Genomic DNA, 23392 nt, shown 5'->3' with positions numbered 1-23392 from the left:
TCCTTAGCTCAGAATGGGTGAGAGAACAGCTTGGGGGGGGCAATGTTGCAGGCAACTCAGTGATAAATTATTTCAACAACAAACATTGGACTCAGTAAGTGGCTCATTATAATAATAATTGTATATTTGTAGAACAAACACAGAGAAATTTATAAATAATAATAATAATAATTATAACTAGTGTTTTCATAATTGTTTAAGGTTTATAAAAATATCTGATGCCATGTGAAGCTGAGATGAAATGACTTGTCCAGGTTCACGTAAACTCCAGCCTTTCTCCTTCCAATCTGAGCATTCTCTGAATTTCATTTACCACCTAGCTAGACCAGTTGCTTTCCTTAATTGGAGGACTAGCCCTGGCTTGGGTATGAGTACCTTCTCTTCCTCTTGCCAGCATCTCCCCAACCTGGGCTGAGTGTCTTGCTCAGTGCTATTTGGTCTCTGCTTCCCTCGAAGATGCTGGAAGAGACACTATTGATCCCCTTGATTTGTTCCTTCTCTATAGCCTACCTTCTCCTTCCACTGATTGACCTCTCTATTTGACCTCCCTGTTCCACAAGGCAAGTCCTAGGAAGGAGGAGGGCTCTCAGCCTTGCAAGTGAGTGTGTGAGGTTGGCTCTATTGTGGTATCCTGGAACCATAGTGCACAGAAGGAATTCATTCAGCTTGATATTGTTTTTGGAAGAACGGCCTTAGTTTCTCATTCATCAACCTGAAGTGAAGGCTAACACATCAAGCCACAGCAAGACTACTGGGGTCTAGAGAGGCCATTAGTTACCAGAGAAATAAGAGACTGACTGGAGGAAGGTTTCAACAGGGAGAGGCAACATCATCACTTCTCTCTGTTTTGAAGGCTTGGCTCAGCCTCAGCTTTTCCATAAAGCCTTCCTTGAGGCTTCCTACGGAAAGAATTCTCTCCTTTCTTAGAGTATTTTATTCCGATCTCCCCTAGCTGGTGGTCTCTCCTAGCTGGTGGGGTTGGGGGGGTAGAGAGGAGGAAATGCAAAATCAGTTCCTACCATTGATTATAAAACAATAGTAGCAATAGCCTATATTTTCAGGTGGACTTCAAGGCTTACTTGTGTTGTATAGACAAAATGATCCATCTTAATCCTCACTTTTGACTAGGCTATATCCAATGACTGCAGTGCTCTCCTTCTTCACCTCAGTCTCTTGTAAACTCTATCTTTCTTTAAGACTACTCTTAAGCATTACCTTTTATGGGAAGCCTTTGTTGATACCTTGGGCTACTGGTTCACTCCTCCCCAAAATTCCCTTATATTCATTAGGGTATAGCTTTCTTTTTTTTTTTTTTTTGCTTGCTTTTTTTTCCCTTGGTTTTTGCAAGACAGTGGGGTAAAGTGACTTGCCCAAGGTCACACAGCTAAGTAAGAATTAAATGCTTGAGGTCAAATTTGAACTCAGATCCTCCTGACTCCAGGACCAGTGCTCTACCTGCCATCTCACTGCTCCAGTATAGATTTCTTATTTGTGTATATGTAAGTCTCCCCCATTAGAATCAAATGTCCTCAACATCTTATGATGTATAAAATGGGTACAGAATATAGACATAAAGGGTAAAATAATAAGCAAGTTAGGGTAGCATGGATATTTTACCTATCTGTTCTATAGATAAGGAAAGATTTTATATCCACACAAAAAAGAGGAAAATAAATAATTTTAATTATGTGGAATTAAAAAAAACTTTTGCATAAACAGAATGAATGCAGCCAACATTAGAAAGAAAGCGGGAAACTGGGGAGGAGGGGAGAGTTTATAGCAAGTTTTTCTGATAAATGCCTCATTTCTCAAATATATAGGGAACTGGGTCAATTTGACAAAAATAAGAATTATTCTCCAATTGATGAATGCTCAGGGTAATTTTTCAGAAGACTAAATCAAAACTATCTATAATGATATGAAAAAATGCTCTAAATTCCTTTAGAGAAGTGTAATTAAATCAGTGCTGAGATATCACTCATACCTATCAGACTGGCCAACATGACAGAAAAAAAGACAAATGCTGAAGGGATGTGGAAAAATAGGGATACCAATGCACTGTTGGTTGACTTTTAAACTGGTCTAGTCATTCTGGGGAACAATTAAAAATTATGTTCAAAAGACTATAAAACTGCACATACACTTGGCCCAGCAATATAACTACTAGATCTGTGTCCAAAAGAGTCAAAGAAAAATTTAAAAACCTATATGTATAAAAAAAGTATTTAGTTCTTTTTGAGATGACAAAGAATGGGAAATAGAGGATGTCTATCAATTGTGAAATGGCTGGTTAAGTTGTAGTGCATGACTGTGATGGAATATTACTGTGCTATAAGAAATGATGAGAGTGATGGCTTCAGAAAAACCTAGAAAAGTCTTATATGAATTGATACAATGTGAAATAAGTAGGACTAACAGAACATTATACATGGTGAAAGCAATATTGGAACAATGACCAAAATCACAGCCCTGTTGAATTGGGCCTTACCCTATGCCACCATTAGTCTTTGGTGTCGTGATCTTCCCAGAATCTCAGAGATAGAAAGAACTTTAAAGGCCTGAATTAGAAACCTTTCATTATACCTATCATCAGATGTCCAACACTTGTTTAAAACTCTTTAGCGAGGAGGAGTCCAATCTCCAGGCTGGCTGTTAAACTTTCAGAAAGCAGACTGGGCTCCCTCCTCATTTCCTCCCTTTTGGAACTTAAGAGTTTACCCCTGGGACCCTGGGCTCTGACAGGGGAGGTGTTATTTTTTTTGCTCAGCCATAACAAGGGTATCGCATTTCTTCTTAGACATTGTGAAACTATGTTATAACTCAAGTAATCCATATCTCTCATCACTTTTTAGCTCTGAATTATATGTGTTGATTTGAAAGCATCTGGGGAAGGGGGAGGGTGAGTAATGGGAGAGAATGGCAGACAAGAAGACCTGAATTCCAATGCTGCCTGAAATATTTACTAGCTAGGAGACCTTGAGCAGGTCACTTAATATCTCTGCCTCAATATCCTAAATCTACACTATAGAGATAATAATAGCACCTACCTCCCAGGGCTGTAGTGAAGCTCAAATGAGATCACATATGTAAAATACTATATAAATATGAGTTTCTTTTCCTTAGTTTCTTTTCTTCTTCACATTCATGACTAACACAATCTTTCTTCACATTATGGGGTTGAAGATGGAAGGGACCTTTGAAATCACCTGAGTCAGAGAATCTCAGACCCAAGATCTAGAATTAGAAGTAACCTCAGAGACCATGCGGAGCAAACCCCCTTCCACTCCCATCCCCCCCACCATTTTATGGTTGAGGAACTGAGATCCAGAGAAATGATAAGGTCACACAGGGAAGAACAGAGCTGCAATTTGAATGCAGGGCTCTGACTCTGGATACAATACTATTTCTACTGTACCCAAGGTTAACAAACCAGCAGTCAGTGAACTGCCACATAAACCAGTCAATTTTTTTTTCTAAATGAAGAATAAACAAAGCTCTGAAGAAGATCTACTTAGATGAAAGTCTAAAAGATGAAAGCAAAAGGGCTAAATAGGCCCTCCTAAAATCAAGTATTTTATGTGAAGGGAGATCTGATGCCAGTTTTGGGAATCAGACACAAAGAAGGGAAACAGAAGCATATTCTAGACTTTTGTCTTAGATGGGAAAGCAACCCCCACTCCCAGCCCTACCCCACTACCCACTGGCATGAGATCTTTGACGTGCCATGTTTCCAATCTGAGTCAATTCACCCTTCCTTAGACAACCTGGTGACTTCCTCACGCCCTGCTCCCAGCAGCTTGCCATATTGATTCCAGATTTAATGAGAACATGGAATTGTCCTAGCTCTTTTCAGTTCAGAACTCCCAAATTCAAGAGGTCCATCAGCCTCTGTCTCCCCAGAACCAATGACTATAAGTGGGTGCCACAAATCTTGGTAATTAATTTCGGCACCCATCTTTTCCTTCAAGCTGTCTCCTTTGGTATCATGGTAGGGAAGAATAGTTCCAGATTGTCTTGGCTACTGTGTTTATTCAGAAATTTCATATGATCTCAACACATGCATTGGGGGACATTGAAGAAAACTGATCCTTGGAAGCTGCCTATTCTGTCAACCAAATGCTCTGAAGAGTCAACTGCAGTAAACCCAAGAGGGATATTGTAATCTCTGCACATTTCTCTCAACTAAAAAGATATGTGAGAATATTCCAATGAACACGGGACAAGTCACTTAACGGGTGCTTTCTGAGAAGGAAGAATGAAACGGGATTGACAGTGTTACAGTAGAAAATATTTAAAAGTCTCAAATGGGTAGCAACTCTGCATCTTTTTATGTTATAGCTGCCCAGTGGTAGTATTAATTCAATTTAAAAAGCTTCTACTGTGTGCCTGCAGTAGTATGCTGGACTCTGCTTCTAGTCCCTAGAAAGAGTCAGTTGTTAAATATTCGAGGAGAGCATTAACACTTGGAAAATGGGCAAACATCAAAAGTCAAGGTTAGATTTATAGATTTATATTTATTTAAATTTATATATTTAGATTAATATTAATTTATTGTTTTATAGATTGTCTTGTATTAAGAAAGTAATGGCAATTTCTTTCCCCTGGGTTCTTTCCATACCAACAAAATCATAGCTCTAGATTCTCACTCTCCCCCCCCCCCTACCTTTTTTTAACCAAAACATTTTAGTTATGAGTCAGGAAAAAATATTCTAATCAACCTGATCATCAATAAGGGAAGAGACTTCAGATTTCTTATATCAGGTCTTGACATTAGGTCTTTTTCTGAGAACTAGTGAATAGAAATGCCTTCTCAGAAACCGAAGCAGACCAGAAGATTAATTTTAATGAATGTTACCCAAAGTTCTTTTAATGGATTAAGAAAAATCCCTACAAACCACTTAATCCCAATGAGCTATGTATATAAGTCATCTTCAGAATTGGTCCTAAACAAAAATCTTGGCTAATGAATAGAGGAGGAGAGGGCAACTCTTGGAGATCCTCAGGATTTGAGGAAAAGCGACTTTTTATTTTTGATCAAGAAAATAAGATCCTTTATGATATCTCCAGTTTAATCCCACCTCTCTGCCAATCCCATATTTATGTTATATATGCATATATATATATATGTCATTTAATCTCAATAGACAATAAACCATTTGGAATCAGGAAATGATTTCTTTTCTCTTTGTATCTTTAGAACCCAGAAGTGACCAGAGCATCGAAGTTACTTGGTGGATCCTTGATGATTGATTGAATGATGGATACCACTGTTAAAAAATACAATGTACTTAAGTCATCACACAAAACAAATTAGCCCAGGCCTCTGAGATCTATTTCTGAGAGTAATTTTGGCATAAATAAAGTTTGCCAGAGTATTGACTTCAGAGGACTGGTAGTGAGCATGCCTCTCTCCTCTGGGAAGACAGGTGGTGGACCACTATTGCAATATAAAACCTGCATTATCAGATGAGTCAGTGGTTGTTTTGGTTTGCATTAATTACTGGAAGGGGAAGTCCTATTGGATGGGAGGTAAGGTGAGAGAGAAGGAATTCTTTAGGAAGTGACAATGATGTTTTTAAAAGAGTATCAACAAAACATTTATTTTAAGCATTTTCAAAACTATTCAAAATATAAATGAAAGTAATAGACTTGGCTCTATTGTGTCTTTCATTTGTTGGAAATTACAAACACCAGCCACACCACAGATGAGAACCTCATCAATTCAAGAAGGGCTGAAGAAAAGACTGGCCTTCTAAAGATTTTTGAATTCATGGAATTCTTTAGTTGATACTTGAAGCTACATCAGCAAATGACAAAGAGGTTAAAATATGGGATCCTGGGGGCAGCTAGGTGGCGAAGTGGATAAAGCATTGGCCCCAGAGTCAGGAGTACCTGGGTTCAAATCCGACCTCAGACACTTAATAATTACCTAGCTGTGTGGCCTTGGGCAAGCCACTTAACCCCATTGCCTTGCAAAAAACATATGGGATCCCCAGAGTGGCAATGAAGAAAATGGAATAGTTTGCTTTTAAATTTTGCAAAGCAAATGCAAACCAAAGCAACATGCTCTTCCGTGAACTCTGTCGCAGTTGGACATTACTTATCTCCAAGCCAAAGGTTGTTAGCACTTGAAGTACAACCGAAGAATCCAAATGATTAGGATGTTGCATGAGACTCGACATGCCATGAAATGTTAATGGGAACCAGAGAGAATGATCACCAATATCAATACAAGGCTGGCAAATGATCACAGTTAACAAGGAATAGAAGTGTCATCGTACTGACCTCCCGAGGACAGATGATCCTCTTGGGTCTTGGTGCTTCCTGCTGTAACTGATACACTGCCAAAGAGAAAAATGCAATCCATGATAATTAGGAAATGGTAACACACACATATACGTTAATTCTGATGCTACAAAAATGCTTTCAGAAACTAAGAATGCATTGCTTTTTTAAAAGAGAAAAAGATACAGGTACATCATTAGATCAAGATGTTAGGTCATTTATATGGAAATGGGTAAAATTGATTTTTTTAAAATTTTCACGAGGCTGGTTTTGTTGGAATAATTGTTACTGGCACTATTCATTTTTATGATGTTCTTGGAAGGTTACCTATGATTGAAAATATTCTGAATATTTTAAAGATAAAATATCACTTGGGATTATCTAACTGTAAGACCAAATGACAGGATTCTTGAATTTAAATGTAAACGCCAGAGGTCTTTGGACGGACCAGACAAGGACTGACATGAAAAGCAGTGTCATTCTCTAAAGGCATCCACAAAGGTCCAAAAGAAGGCTTCCTGAGAAGGAATAAAACATTGTGCTTTTTCTTCTTTTTTTTGCTATCTTTCCATTTCTATGCTATCACCATGGTTTCTCTCCCATTTCAAAGTTTCCCATTCCCCCTCCATCCCTTTCTATTTCTCTTCCTTGGCCTCTTTTTTGATCTCAAAGACTCTCAATAATAGCTGTCTTCTACCTGTTTTCAAGGCAAACTTTAGATTATGACAGAGCTGAGCAGAGAACTCACAGTCTGAAAACCAATTTAGCTTAGCCTGTCACTGTCAATGTGCCTTTGCCATTATTTCAGTGGTTGAAACCTGAATGAGTAGGTTCTTGCAGTCCCACAATCCTGCTTGATTTTGCAGCAAAATCACAGCCCTATGAGGGTACCTTTAGACTCTATCCTCTTAAAAAAAAGGAGAGTGAGTGGCTTCTTTCAGCATCTTGACAAGGGCAAAGTTCATTTTGCTTGAATTCATGTCAAGCTAAAAGTACACCTGTATTGACTCCCTCAAAAAAATCTTAACCCTACGAGAAAATGGTTTGATTTTTAGCAGGGCCCCAAGTTACAAAATGTTTTAAAAAATGGGAAGGGTTGAGACTGTTATGTGGAAGAAGATGTGAAGGTTAGGGGATAAATGTTGTAATCATGGGCTATTTGTATTTACACTTTCAGCTCTTTGCCATCTTTGCCAATTCAAGGAGACCCTATTCATCTCGGAGAAAGACTGATATTTCTGGGCAACTGAGGACTTGTATTTCTGAGTGCCCCTTTTAATGGATGTTGCAAGCCATTTGTGCCTTCTCATCTTCTAGGGCTATTGTTCAGGACCTCTTCTATATGTTCCAATAGAACAGAACCCATGACAGCAGAGATTTTAACACTCAGTGTCTGGCATACCTAGCAATATTGGATTGTAGTAGGTACCTTGTCATTACTTATTGATTGGCTGAAGAAGATCTCAACACATTAGAGACCTTTCTTAGGGCTTTTTTTTTTAACTTTTCCTAGGTCTCTCTGCAGAATTTGTAGGCTTTTTCCTCTTACTCCTCATTTGCCCAGTACACATGACCTGCCAATCTCTTATTCCAATTAGATATTTTCTATCTCATTTCTCTTTCTCACATGTATTCTCTTTGACAGATGCAATCTCCTGTTTCCTGACTCCCCTAATAACCCCCCAATGATGCTGTGTGACTGTGAATTATTCCACATCATGATCTCTAAGAATCAAAATTAAGGGTGACATAATCTTAAGAACAGAAGTGAAAGATCCTGTGCTCTTAGACATTTTCTGAAATGTCATATTTTTAAAATATGGGATTGGTTTTCCTACTCCTAAGGATGTGTAGACTCCATAAATGAAAGTGCATGTAAGATGGGGAGAACCCATGTTTGCCTTCAGCTCAGACAGGTACTGGGAGTCTCCCTTTTGCAAAGGGATCTGGTAGAATCACTATTGGCTGAGATGGTGACTTATATAAGTAGAATGGGGAATAGGCAACTGAATTGCTTCTCCCCCAGATCTTTTGTGAACATGAGTCATTTTTTTATAACTCCAACACTTCCTAGCCAACACTTTGGCTAGAAATGTTGATGTGGATATCTTTGATTGGAATGGGAAAGGGGGAGTATAACTGTCAGATGTATGCCCTCCATTGGGGTAGGAAATTCCAGAAGAACCTCAAAAATAGAGATGGTGGCATTTTTCCAATATGGCATAGAGCTCTCTGAGGATCCACACTATCAGAAAATATGAGGTTGAGGGGGACATGATAGAGGATAGAGCTATACCTTTGCTCACTCTACTAATCCTAAAAGAGAGTAAAAAAGATAAAAAGAAATTTCCATTAAGAGTCTCTGCCCAGCCTTCCCTCTTGCTCCTACCAAGACATGACCACAGCCCATGAACAGTGGGACAAGGCCTAGCTCTGACATCATTAAAGGCAAATAGCCAGAGTTTATTACGTTGCGGAAAGAACACTAATTTCCAGACCAGATGACATCATCCTTCCATCCTAGACCTAGAGCTTAAAGGGTCATCAAGGTCCAGCTGGACCAACTCTCTCATTTTATAGATAAGGAAACTGAGTCTCTGACTTGCCAGATTCAGCCAGTTAAGTCCTTGAATGTGGGATTTGACTCCAAGCCTTATTAGCCCCAACTGCTATGATCGACCCACTCCATCACCTGGCTATTTTCTTGATTTGGATAGTTTAAATCCTGACTCTGCCATAAATCACTTGATCTCTCTAGGCCTTGCCTCTTCACCTCTAAAAAGACAGAGCAGGATATGATGGCTTCTGGGATATCATCCTGAGCTGAAGATCTAGAGGATGTAGCCAGAGTGATGGTTCTAGAACCTTGATTCAATTTGTCCACTTAGTTTGGGGAACTTTGGGCTGAAGAGTTAAATTGATTAGTGAGGCCAAAAGCAAGAGGCCTTTGCTTGGCTCACTGTAACTCCCAAAAAGGCAATCTGGAGGCTAAATGGATTGCCAGGGGTAGGACCAAGGAAGGTTAAGGCAGAAAGATTTCCCAGATCCTGAAAAACCTCATCACGCCAATGAAGCACAACCATCCCAGTGTCAGGCTAGAAACCAAGGGAATTTTTCCAACCAAGAGACATGAGGTGCTTTGTGAAGCTCTCTGCTTGAGGAGAATCCAAGGGGACCTCTTTGACCTACTGAGCCTCCAGTCTCTCCTCAGGGTCTCTCCTGATCCCTTCCATCCAATTGCTGCTGCCTCCCTTCCAAATAACCTTGGACTGAACTATTCTGCAGTGCTTCACTTTAAATTCATTCATTCATTCATTCATTCGGTTTTTAGGTTTTTGCAAGGCAATGGGGTTAAGTGACTTGCCCAAGGCCACACAGCTAGGTAATTAAGTGTCTGAGTTTGAATTTGAACTCAGGTCCTCCTGACTCCAGGGCCGGTGCCCTATCCACTGTGCCACCTAGCCACCCCCTTCACTTTAAATTTCGACTTTGTCTATTTACATTGGGAATTATTTGTCTCTTTGATTTAGAAAATAAGCTCTTCCCAAGGGGTTGCTTCATTCTTCATATCTCCAGCCCTTTGTGGATTAATTGATTGATTATCCATAGCACCAAAGCAAAGTCACCCTGCTTTTTTATCCCTGTCTTCCACTCTGTAAAAGTATCAAGTTTTGGACTAGACGCCAGAGGCCAAAAGATAAATCACACAGGGGAAGGGCTCCTTGTAACCCTCCCCCAAGTTTGGTGCCAAAAAAGCAGCCAGGCTGGGTTCTGGAGATAAGCTGGCAGTGTTGAATCCTGCCTGGCATGAACATTGTCCAACCCGCCAATAACAGCATCCTGAAGGAGCCACGGGCAGGCCTTAGGGACCTTGGAGCTTGTCTAGACTGTAGCTTTTGCTGTATCACTGACACTTGACCTATGGAAATAATAATGAATAGCTCATCTTTACATAGGGCTTTAAAGTTTGTGAAATGTTTTACAATTATTATCTCACTGCGTCCTGAAGTAACCTGAAGAGGCTCGTGTTTTTATTTTCCCCATTTTACAGATGAGAAAAATAGAAGCAGACAGAGGTTAAGGGTCTTCCCCAGGATCAAATAGCGAGCAAGTATCCGAAACTGGATTTGTGCTTTTGACTCCCCCATCCAGTCCTTAATCCACTGTACTGCCTAGTCATCTCAAATGTACATCATTCATAGCATGATGGGACGGGGAGGGAAAATTCCTTCTGGACCTTCCTATTCAGGAATTGTAAAGTCACAATCTTTATAGATGGAAGGTGCCACAACTCCCTCAGGGTCCAGGGACTGGCCAACTTTCTTCTTGGATGAAAGATTTAAGTTTGCTTAGCTATTTTTTTTAACAGGGGCAAAGTTCAAAGTGATTTCCCTGACTGTTTGGGTGTTGTCTTAAGTGTATCTCAAGGGAATATTTTCAAAGATCATCTGAGGTCACAGCAGAATTCTCTTGTAATCATGACCAGGGTAGAGAGGCAGGAGCTTTGTTTCAGGGGACCAAAGTTTTCAGTCTTTCAGAGGTAGAAACCCAGTGAACTTAGCATTGGGTTACATGAATAATTTGTTTAAATTGGAAGCTATAAGACAGAACTTCGTCTACATGTTAGGTGATTGCTTTCTCCACCAGCACTGACCTTTTCCATTTCTCTTCAGCAGAGGCTTAAGGTGTCAGGGTCACTCAGTCACTGGGGTCTTGTGTCTCAGTGTCTTAGGTCTCTCTTTGGAGTTTTCCCCCAACCTTTTGCTTTTAAAAGTTGATTCAGAGATCCCCCATTGTGCTGCTTGCCCTTGACTCCAGAAGTGCTGGTTACGGGAATCTGTTATGGGAATCTGGAACCAGCTTCTGGGGAACTAACTCAAACTAACTCAAAAATCTTACTTGGGGGAAGTGTCCACTTTGCTCCAGAAGTAGGTTAGGAGTCAAAGAAGTCAGCCAAAGGCATCATCTCTCTCTAGGGCCATATTTCCCTCAACACATGAAATGGGAAGGAATTGAAACATTCTCTAAGGTTGCTTCCCTCCCTACAATTCTCTGTCTCTGAATATCTCTGAATCTAAGGAAGTTTTGGTTTTGTTTTTTTTTTTTTGCTTTAATGAAAATCTGTCATAAGGTGGATCTCTGTAAAATTTCCCCTGGGAACAATATCATAATTATAATTGAATTCCTGACCAAGGATTTAGCCTCAAATACAGCTTCAATCAATCACCAAGTATTTATTAAGTGCTGACCTACGACTTGAAGGCAAAGATAAAACTTTATAACCATTGAAAAGGTACATTGTTCTTCAGAATGAGAAGAAATGTAATGCATGCCCTGTAGTCTGGCTTCTGACTTCATCATTCAAGTCAAATGACTCCAGAGTTACCCACCAGCATTTCATCACTGAGTCCATTGGCCTGTTTTCTGTCCTCGACTTGACCTCTCTCTTCTGTTTCTTCCTGTCTGATTCTCACTTCTTTGAACAGTTTTCCTCCAAACAGTCTTCCTCACTGATAGCCTTTCTCTCTTCCCCTCCATACTATCCTACAAAATGATTTTCTCATCTCTCTTGTATTCTATTATAATGCCTATTCAGATCAGATTTTCAATCTCAACCTCTTTCTTGGGGCAGCTAGGGGTTGCGGTAGACCATCAGGTCTAGAGTCAGAAAGACTTGAGTTCCAATCCAGCCTCAGACAGTTGTGTGGTCTTGGGCAAATCACTTAATCCTCACTTCTTTATCTATAAAATGAGTTAAAAAGGAAATAACCACAACCATTTCAGTATCTCCACCAAGCAAACTCCAGACAGGGTCACAAAGAGTCACAACAGAACAACAACAAAGCTTTTCTCTTGAGCTCCAGTCTACATCAATCACCAACAGCTTCTTATACATCTTGAAGTGGTGAACTCCCCTTGTTCTGTTCCCTTCCTGCCTTAGCTCCTTCCCACTGAGAGCATCCTCAGAATGCAATGGATCTATCCAATTGTCATCTCCCCATCAGCATGAGTTTCTTGAGGGCTGAGGCCACATATTTGCCTTTCTTTGTGTTAGCCTAAAACCTTGATCCAAGCAGGGCTGACTACTAAATCTGCTCTTTTAACATCCTGTATGCTGTGCTATTTGAACTTCTTGGTTTCAGACAACTGTTTGCAAGGGACCTCAATGAACTTTAAAAATGAATGGTTTAGGGGTGGCTAGGTGGCGTAGTGGATAAAGCATTGGCTTGGAGTCAGGAGTACCTAGGTTCAAATCCAGTCTCAGACAGTTAATAATGACCTAGCTGTGTGGCCTTGGGCAAGCCACTTAACCCCATTAGCCTTGCAAAAACCTAAAAAAACCCAAAAAACAAAAACAACAAAAAAAAAATGAATGGTTTACTTTAAGAAGCAATATTTATTTAATACTTTAATGGGTCTGATATGCATCATTGTGAATCATTTCTACTTATAAAAATCATACAGGTTTCTTGTGTTGAACCATTTGATAGTTTGTTGCTATTGAATGGGGTCAGAGGTTCTGTATGTTATGGTTCAACTTATCTGATATGTGGCTTAATGTGGGCTTGATGTAATCAGTGAGTACCACCCCATCAGTTCATACAAACTAAAAGTAGATGGAAAACAAACCCAAAGTACAACCTGACCACATCAAATAGTAAATTGGACCAAAAACGAATATACTAATTCTAACCCTATTTTTTGATGGATTTAGGGATAGGCCCTTGCACCAGGTATCATTTGGTCTATACATTTTCTTTTTTCAGTTGAGACAAATTTATAGAGGTTATTGATTTAGAAAAACTCAAATTATACCCTAACAGTAACATGGGGGTGATGATCAACCTTAATGGACTTGCTCATTCTGTCAGTGCAACAATCAGCACAATTTGGGGCTGTCTGTGATGGAGAATACCATCTGTATCCAGAGAAAGAGTTTAAACAAAGACCAAAGACTATTACCTTTAATTTTTTTTAAAAAGCTATCTTATTATATAACTTTGCTATTTCTTATATTTATTTTTCTCCTGAAGGATATGATTTCTCTCTCAACACATTCAATTTGGATCAATGTATAGCATGGAAACAATGTAAAGTCGATCTATCAGACTGCCTTCTGTGGGGGTGGGGGGAGGGAAGCAAGATTGGGGGAAAACTGTAAAATTCAAAATAAATAAATAAAAACACAAATTAAGATTATCTATGTTTCAATATATTGGGGGGTTTAATATTTCCCAATTAAATTTTCATATGGTTCATAGTGGAGAGTTTTGGAGGTCATAGGCTCTCTGTTCTGCATGCTCTGATTCTTAAAAAGCTGGCTGAGGAAATCCCAGTGGTTCCTTTCTTTTAAGAGTTTTCCTTACACCAAGTGGAGGCTTTAGAAATCCCACCAGTGCCACCACCCCACCCCTCCTTGCCCCTGACCTGCCCTTGCTGCTATTGTTGCTGGCATTGTCCTGTTGGAAAATATTGTAAGGAGAGAAAGTCCCTTAAGAGTAAAAGACACTCCCCTGACTTTGCCTTCTTCCACCTCTTGGGTTATTCTAGGTCATGGCTGCAGCCTCAGACCAAATAACTGTGACCAGAAAATGAAAGGGGGAGGTCATTTGTTGCCACAGCAAGCCCTACCCATTAGGCTCTCTCTGACTGCTTTAGAGAAGAAGCCAGAAAGGTTTAGGGGAGATGCTCAAGTGTTCTGGCTTACCTCAAATTCTCATCCCTTTCCTGCCCTGACAGATGAGCAGAAATGAAGGATGACTTTTAAACACACCAACTATCAATCTGAATCTAGGTAGGTACAGAGTAAAAATTGCTCCCTTTCATGCCCCAGAAATGTTGATTGGAACAGAAGTATTTAAAAACGAAAAAACTATTTCAGGATCTCCCAGATCTGAAAGAACTGCATTGTTGATCTGCTAATGGGATCTTCAAGGCCTAGCTTTCTATGATACCATTATACTGCCTCCCTGAAAGCTAGATATGGGTGGGGGCCATGATTTGTGTCTTTCTGCCCCTGCCTCTAATCAGAAAGATTCAGGGTGTGTTAAGTATTGACCTTTATAGTTATATTTAGAAAGAGAGGTAGAATTGGCAGGGAAGGAAAGGATGGGCATTTGGAGTGGGCCGTAACTCATGAGAACCTCCTCAGAACCTTCTTCTGGTTCTTCTTCTCAGACCTAGGTCTATTTGACTTAGCTAATTTGACTGGACTTGACCTCTGGTCTTTGGCCAGAGAACTGAAAGGATCTCATCTAATAGTCACTATACCAGAAAACACGAGGGAAGGAGGGTTTGAGGGTGCACAGGAGGAAAGAGGCAGAGCCTCTGACTACAAATCCAGCCCCCTTCCCACAGGTCACCCATGCAGTCTACCATTGGGTGAACAAATTTTCAGCTTGTAAAACCACCACTTGCACTCTCGCCGACAGCCAGAGCCAAACATGTCAAGAGTGGAGAGGGCAGGAAGCCAGAATTCACCTATCATATAAATCTCAAGTTCCTGTTGTTTGTTGACCAAACGCTGTGGGCTCATGGGCGGGCCACAGCCACAGAGGGGAAACTCATTGCATTGTTCTCCATCTCTGGCGGAGAAGGGCAGTTGGGTGCACAGTGGCTAGAGCACTGGCCGTGGAGTCGGAAAGATGAAGTTCGAATCCAGCCTCAGACACTTGACTCTTATTAGCTGTGTGACCTTGGGCAAGTCACTTCATCTTGATTGCCTCACATCTAGGGTCATCTCCAGTCATCCTGATTCATATCTGGTCACTGGACCCAGATGGCTCTGGAGGAAAAGTGAGGCTGGTGACCCAGCACAATCCTCCCATTCAAATCCAGTTCATGTGCTTGTCATGGCCTCACCTCCCTGATGTTGTGGTCTTCTTCAAAAATGAAGGACAACCATTATTATCTTTGGCTGAACCTAATTGAGGTGCCACCCATTAGGGGTTACCTAAGTGTACCAAAGTCAGTGTTGAGGAATACTTAAAGGAGGGAATAGGGAAATGGACTACTAGTTTCTTTTAGATGGATTTCATTTCTGGTACTCACAATATGATTTCCATATCGGAGGCTGGTATTCTTCAGCATCTAGAATTTAAAAAGAAAAAAAAAGAAAGAAATCAATCCAAAAGCTGAAAGTCAAGTTGTCAACAAGTTGTCTTCTCAAGGGAAACCACAACTTGTCAGCAAAATTTGCATTTCTGCCCCAAGTGAACTGCAGACTCATTTATAGTGAGGTTTCAGATAAGAAGGAGAGAATGGCAATTTCAAGACGTGTGGACTCACCACCATTTTTTCCCCCTGATAACATGACAGAATCAATTGCTTAACCATTTTCCTAAAGCCCAGTGAATCAAAAGGATATTTTAAGTAATTAACTTCACGGTGCCCTCCAGGAAGGTTTTCCGACAGCATGTACTTGTCTTGGAATAATAAACACATAATTCATCATCTGGCTTCAAAGGCGACCTTTTGTCCATTTATTAAAATCACAAAGACGGGAGCGTGTGATATTTAATCTCAAAGTTGTGCAATCCAAGTACCTGGGCTGTCCAAGCATCAGGTCTGACGGAGCCAGGACACTGACAATTCAATTGAGACTACATTATCTCCTTGAGTTGGGTCCAATGGGTGATTTCAAGACTTCCCAGAAAACCTATCAGTAGTCAGAAGTGTCAGAGTGGAAGAATTACAAGCAAGTGTGAAAGGCTCAATTGCTATTCATCAACCTCAAATAGAGGCCGGAGGTGGGGAGGGGAGGAGAATTCTTCAGGTTCAGAAGATGGAACTATTTAAATGCTGACAGCTGAACTGACAGTTCTAAATGTGATTGAATAGTCTCCCCAAGGTCATGGGAGGCAGTGTATTGGGACCTTGGTAATGAGCATTCATCTTGGTGATGAATGACCTCCATACAAATCTCAGCTCTGCCACTTATTTTCTGTGTGGCTTTGCATAAGTCACAACCTCTCTGGGCCTCAGTTTCTAAAATAAGAGAGTGAGATTAGATGATGCACACAGATAACTCAGATATCAAGTTTCTTCCCATCCTAGATGTAATATCCTTCTGGCTCCAAGTCTTTATAGTTCTGTGTGTCCTAGGGACCTGGATGTGAACTCATCTCATCTGATTTCAAATTCAGTTCTCACTAGAGAGGGGCATTCTGCTACTTCAAAAAAAATTGGTAAACATGATATGAATCAGGTGGCCAGGTGGCACAGTGGATAGAGCGCCGGCCCTGGAGTCAGGAGTACCTGAGTTCACATCTGGCCTCAGACACTTAATAATCACCTAGTTGTGTGGCCTTGGGCAAGCCACTTAACCCAATTGCCTTGCCGAAAAAAAATTTAAAAAGAAACCTAAAAAAAATGATATGAATCTCAATTAGGGGATAGCTAAATAAGCTCTGGTACATGAATGAAATTGAATGATCACTGTGTTGTAAGGAATGATGATTAGGAAAAGAGAAAAGAATGGGAAGACTTATATGCACAGATGCAAACCAGTCTAAGAAAGCCATGGGAGTGTGTAACTGTGTGTGAGTGAGTACATGTGTAAATATGGTGGTTGGTAAAGGCAACCAAAAGAAAAGCACATTATTGTCAACAATGGGTTCAGTTGTCTCCTTAAAAATTTCTGAGTTGGATGGGGCTTCAGGTACCCTCAGAGTCAGATGGGTTGAATGACCTCTGCACCTATTTCATACTGTATAACCTTAGGCAAGTCATTCCTTTGAGACCTCAGTAAAGTGAGGTATTGGACTAGATGACCTCTAGGGCCTTTGCCTCCAAAATTGATGATTCTTGATCTCTCCATGGAACCTCCAACAAATGGGCTTCCAATTTCTGCCTAAAGTCTTCAGATACTGAGAATGACTGGCAGGTCATACCACTTGAGAATAACTCAGATGATTACAGAGTTTTTTCTGAATTTGTTTCCATATGTGAAGAAAGAACTCTTCCTCTTGAGTGTCTCAAATTCACACAAGCAAGGCAACTGGAAGGGACTTCTATGGTTCACATAAACCTGATCAAACGTGGGTAGAGCACAGTTCTGAGATTCAAGGAGATTTGGATTTGAATCCCAGACTTTAGACCTTACTAGCTCTATGATCCTGGTGAAATCACTTCTTCCTTCCAGGCCTCAGTTTCCTCATCTTTAAAATGAGAAGGTTGAACTCCCTTCCAACTCTATATCTGTGATCCTATGATCCAAGGCTGCTCACATTGATATAGGACTTTTACATAAATTATCTTATCAGATCCTCACAGCAATCTTTCAAGGTCATTATGACTATTAGTCCTATTTTTACAGATGGGGAAACAATCTCTGATCTCCAATTGCTTCATGTTGATTCTTCTGGTGGAGGAGGTGGTGGTGGTGGGGACCCTCTACCTTAGAAAATATCTCATTTCTATTTCAGCATCATTAGGAGTTTTTTCCTCTGAGTTTAAGTCAAATTCTAATACCCCCCCCAACCCCGCTTTCTACCTACTGCTCTGTCTTGGGCTCTCTGAGCCAGGGAGAACAAGTGTAGCCCTCTTTCACATGACAGCCTTTCAAATGCTCCAGTAACAAGATGCACTCCCCTGCCCCCCCCCCCCACCTCAGCACACATCTTCCACATTCTGTCAACTTCTTCTCATCTGGATGGTCTCAAGTTGCTTCAGCATCCCAGCTGTTCTGCTTTGGATGCTCTCCAGACCTCTCAGTCTGTCAAAGTCATTCTTAAAATGTGACACTCTCTACTTTGGCTAAGTTTTTGACTTCCAGAGCTCTGTCATCATCTTTCCTAGGTCCTATTTGACTTAGCTATTTGCCTGGACTTGATCTCTTGTCTTTGAGCATATGGTGCTCACCTGGAATACCCAGAACTAAAATCTTGCTCTTTTCCCTATCCCCCAGTGGGGATGACTTTCTAATTTTAACTAATAGTAACCTATCCTGAATCCATTCTGATTTGCTAATTAGAGAATGTTTTAATAAACAATGTACCAAAAAATATAGCAAAGGCAGTGATCATAAACTTTTTTTGTATTTCCTTTAGCTAAATACTGTCCCTCAGCTATGGAGTTTGAATTTCAATACTATAAAATTGCCAGGTTTTAAAGAACAAGATTACATGGAATGTAAACCATGAAGCCAAGATTAGAAGGAAAACAGGAAACTGAGGTGCTTGGGAGAGGGAATTTCTAATGACTACTTTATCTCATTTCTCTGGAGGTAAATAGCATTTTCACCATAAGTCCTTTGGGAACTGTCTTGAAACAGTACAGAGCTCAAAATTGCTATTTTGCTCACACTTGTTCATGATACAATAATGTCTGTTACTGGGAGCAATGGTCTCCTGATAATGCTCACTTCATTTTGCATTAATCCATATAAACCTTCACAGGTTTTCCTACAACCCTTGCTCTTGTCATTTCTTATAGCTCAGTAGTTTTCCATCTTAATTATATACCTCATTTTATCTCATTTAATTCATTTCTCAAATATCCAGAAAATTAGTCAGATTTCTAAGAATATGAGTCATTTCTCAATTGAGAAATAGGCAAAAGATATGAACACAGTATTTCAAAAAAGAAATCAGTTATTCATAGTCTTATGAAGACATGCTCTAAGTCATTATTGACTAGGAAAAAGCAAATTAAAACTGCTCTAAGTTTATAGGAAAGGGAAAAACTGACAAATGTTGGAGGGAGTGTGGATAAAAAGAGATAGTAATGCACTGTTGGTGGAGCTGTAAACTGATCCAACCATTCTGGAGAGCAATTTGGAACTACATTCAAAAGGCTTAGGAGCTACATGTACAAAAACATTTGTAGTAACTCTTTTTGTGGTAATAAAGAATTGGAAATTGAAGGGATGTCCATTAACTGGGAAATGACTGAATGCAGTGAGGAATATGATTATGATGGAATACTACAGTGCTATAAGAAATGGTGAGAGAGGGCAGCTAGGTGGCGCAGTGGATGGAGCACTGGCCCTGGAGTCAGGAGTACACCTGAGTTCAAATCAGGTCTCAGACACTTAATAATTACCTAGCTGTGTGGCCTTGGGCAAGCCACTTAACCCCATTGCCTTGCAAAAGAAAACTAAAAAGAAATCTCAGAGTGATGGGTTCAGAAAAACCTGGGAAGATTTCTATTGACTGATGCAATCATTTGGAAATAAAAGTTTCTTTATATTTCTCTGTTTTCTGTCTACAAGCATCATGGAAAAGTGAATAGAGGAGAGGGCATGGGATCAGGAAGATCTGGATTCAAGTGCTGCTTCAAAGGCATGAATAAGTTATATGATCAATGTACTTAATTCTTAAATGTCACTTAATTCTTAAATATTCCAGTTACCTCTCTGACTCATTGTTCCAGAGGAGTTATGGGTCTGCATAGTAGAGACCATTTGCTCCCTCAATATTCTTCATACAGATGAAATCTCAGATTTAGACTTGTCTTTGAGGGGAGGGGCATGACTGATTGACAAGAAGCATTAGGTGAAACTTTGTTCCTCTAAGTCAACTCTGAGCCCACTTTCCCTCACATACATTACCTTCTATTCTCTAGCAGCATCGTTGCTCCTTTGACTGCCACTAGAGAATATTCTTTTATTCCTTTCCCTAAGATTTGGACCCTGTAATTAGACCATGACTGCCTCATCCCTGAAATTCTTTTTTTGCCTTGTAAAAAAGATGCAGTCATTAGGAATGCATCAGTGGAGCCAGTGTAATTACCTAAAACCCAGGGACATACTTGACAAGTACGGAAGGCAAGATGTTTGTAGAGCCTTGGAAGCACCAGTCAAGAGACATTCAATAGAGACTTTTAACCAGGGTGCAATGAGTCAATAATTGGTGATCTTTTCTTTACATATGGTGATGTTCAAAAAGGCACATTGAATATCTATTCTGTGTGTGTGTGTGTGTGTGTGTGTGTGTGTGTGTGTGTGTGTGTGTGTGATGTATAATACAAGGGAGTTTTAGGTGACTTCAAGTCCACATTTCTCATTCCACACCAAAAGAAATAAAGACCCACAAAGACTAAGTAGTTTGCCTACGGTCATACAATCTATATTATATGCAGATCTGGGACAAATGAGCTGACTCTACACCTCCTTCTTCCTCAGGGTTTCCCTATTGAGGAGGGGAATACCTCAACACCAGGCTATAATAAATGAAGAATAAGGGGTCCCTTAGAAGATGTGAGGTAGCACCAGCCCCATAAAAATTCAGATACACTCCCCTTGTAAAGAAATTTCTGTATTGGGGACCAATTGTGAGGACTAATCAGGTATCAAGGGAAACGGGGGCTCATCAGAGGTTTAAGATATTTGAACCCTTTATATTGTTGATTATTTTTCGTGTGTGTGTGTGTGTGTGTGTGTGTGTGTGTGTGTGTATGTATGTTCCCCAATATGTCCAGGGGAAAAAAGAATTGTTGTGAGTATTTACAGTCTAAGAAATGAGACCTTTGTACTTGATGTTTTGTTTTTTGTTGGTGAGGAGAGCGTGGTAGGATCAACAGAGCCTCTCCTACACTAGAGATATTGTTAGTTTTAGTGCTTGAAGGGAAATCAAGGACCCTCCTCCTTTTTTAGATAGGAGTTAGTTCTTATGATGCCAGGTTGGGGAGCAGATCAAAAAACAAGGTTATTGAGAAACCCCCAAATTTGAGCCTGTATTGGGCTCAAAAAAACCCCAAAACATATATTTATCCTACAGATTACCATGTAAACACATAACATAGCAGAGGAGTGCTAAGTGCACAGATGAAAAGGAGATGGGTGCTGCTGTGGAGAGATGCAGGCAAGCCCGCTCTGCTGGGCCGGTTTGTCAATAGGCTAGCTAAGAAATAAAGACATTCTGAGCTGCCTCGGAAACCGATAGCTGCTGTCATCACAAAGAAAAATGAAAAGAGAAGACACTTGAAAATGATCAAAACCCTAGAAAAAAATAGTTCTGGGAACACATGAGTGAGTAAATGTTTGAAGATGCTCAACATTCACACAAAAAGAAGCTTGTTACATGGACATGAAGGATTCTGGTTAACAATCCTCTTGTATCATTTAGCAACCTGGAGAGCTGAGATAACTAATAACTGGAGGGAAAGGTTGTAGTTTGAATCCTCAAATGACAAATACAAGGATTCTGAAAGTTATATTGTAGAAACTATATTGGGAGGAGGAAAAGGAGGAAGAGGAAGGAATAAGGGAGGGAGGGACACACATGCACACAGAATATTTGAACATCTGAAAATATGAACATCGAGGCAACCAGCACATGTCATCTTACAAAGAATCAATCAGGTTAGACAAAATGCAGGGTTTTTCTCCCATTTTTAAACAACTACCGACATTGTAAGGGATTGCTAGCACACTGGACAACAGAATTGAAATTTATTTTTAAAGAGAAAGACAGTATAGAAAACTTAATAACAAGAATTGGAAAGTATTACCCTTGGGTTCAATATAATCAGCTTTGGAAAAATGGAAATATTTAAAGTTGGGGACATCTCAACAAGGCAGTGATTTGAAAAATATCTGGGGTTCTTAGAGGGTAATGAGTTCAAGAGTTTAATATGATCCCCAAAAGAGCTAATGTATTTTATTACATTATTATTAGAATCTTGCTTCAGAAAGGGACTAAAATGTGCTTAACCTTTGACCAAGAGACTCAGTTGTTTGGCATTTATCCCAGTAGCTCAGAGATGGCAAGAAAGATCATATAATCTCCAAAATATTCCTAGCAGCAACTTCATGGTAATAATGTTTGTCCTTCATTCTGGAAGAAGACCATGACATCGGGGAGATGATGCCATGACAAGCATGTGAATTGAATTTGAGTGAAGGGGGGGCTGTGCTAAATCACCAGGCTCACTTTCTCCTCCAGAGTCATCTGGGTCCAGTGGCCAGATAGGAATCAGAATGACTGGAGATGGCCTTGGATGTGAGGCAATAAGGTTAAGTGACTTGCCCAAGGTCACACAGCTAGTAAGTGTCTGAGGCTGGATATGAACTCCTGACCTCCTAACTCCAAGGTCAATGCTCGATCTACTGCACCATCTAGCTTCATGGTAGAAGAGAACTGGAAGCAAGGTAGATAACCACTGGGGAGTCCAGGGAGTGACTAGACCAGTATGGCACATATATAATGGAATATATTATGCAGAAAAAAGATAAATACAAAGAATTCGGAGAAACAGGGGAAGCTAAAAAAGACTCTGTCCCTGCCCTCAAAGTGCCTACTCATACATAACATATACACTGATAAGTATACTATGAAGCAGAGTATGATAGAGACAAAAATCTTATAAGAAAATCTGAGAGAAGAAATGGTATTTTCTTCAGATGAGGGTTTGAGGACACATAATCAATGCTTATTGACTTGAATTATTGACTTCATACAGAGAAAGTCATATGTGAACTAAGCCCTCAAGAGGGTGATGATGAGGCAGCATATTCTAAAAACAGAAAATAGTTCAAATAAATGCATGGAGGTGGGAGAAAGACTATGGGATTTGGGAAGCAGCTAACAGTTCAGTTTCTCCAGAAAACACATCATCCCACTCTATGTACTAGTGCAAATAGAAGTGGTAGATATATACTACCCTTAGTATGAGTTGAAAATTGACAATGATGGGGAACAGGTACATTACAGGGATCATTTGGGAGGATAAAGGGGGTGGTCTTCCCTGTCCAGATGTCATCCTTAGGGTTATACTGCTAAACCAAGGTTTTCATTTTCTCTCTTTACTTGTGATTGATTGCTGTACATGTTTGCAAATGGGTTGAGATGGAGTTTTCCTTGGGAAGTTGGGTGGAAACATATTTTTAATCATGGTGGGATAGCCTCATCTTGAGATGGCAGTTCTGACAATGTTGGGTAATTAGCTTAATGGGGCTGGATGGGCTGAGATCCAAATGAGAATGAACAGCAGCAGTCTGACTTCTACATTACATCCCAACTGCAAACCGCTACAGGGCTTAACACATCCCCAACATTGGAGTAATCACTCTCAACATCTTTTCCAAGACAACCCGTGGAGCCTCCAGCTATGATCACTTCAGACCTGCCTAGCTTAATTGTATCAAGTCTCAGCAGGGAGATCA

General features: G+C 40.2%; 1 protein-coding gene across 2 annotated transcripts in view; it reads right to left on the bottom strand.

Moving 5' to 3' along the window:
* The window catches only part of CHN2 (chimerin 2), a 281452-nt gene that overhangs the window by 115529 nt on the left and 142531 nt on the right, over positions 1-23392 (bottom strand). For both annotated transcript variants that reach the window (XM_074195566.1, XM_074195567.1), the window contains exons 2-3: positions 15337-15375; positions 6286-6341 (exon numbers count right to left, since the gene is read on the bottom strand). In XM_074195566.1, coding sequence (XP_074051667.1) covers positions 6286-6341; positions 15337-15375 — 95 coding nt within the window. The remainder of the gene's footprint in view (positions 1-6285; positions 6342-15336; positions 15376-23392) is intronic.

This window comes from Macrotis lagotis, chromosome 7 (genome assembly GCF_037893015.1).
Source record: "Macrotis lagotis isolate mMagLag1 chromosome 7, bilby.v1.9.chrom.fasta, whole genome shotgun sequence".
In the NCBI taxonomy this organism is placed as follows: domain Eukaryota; kingdom Metazoa; phylum Chordata; class Mammalia; order Peramelemorphia; family Peramelidae; genus Macrotis; species Macrotis lagotis.
Note: the sequence above shows the minus strand (reverse complement) of the source record. Positions and strands in the feature narration are given on the sequence as shown.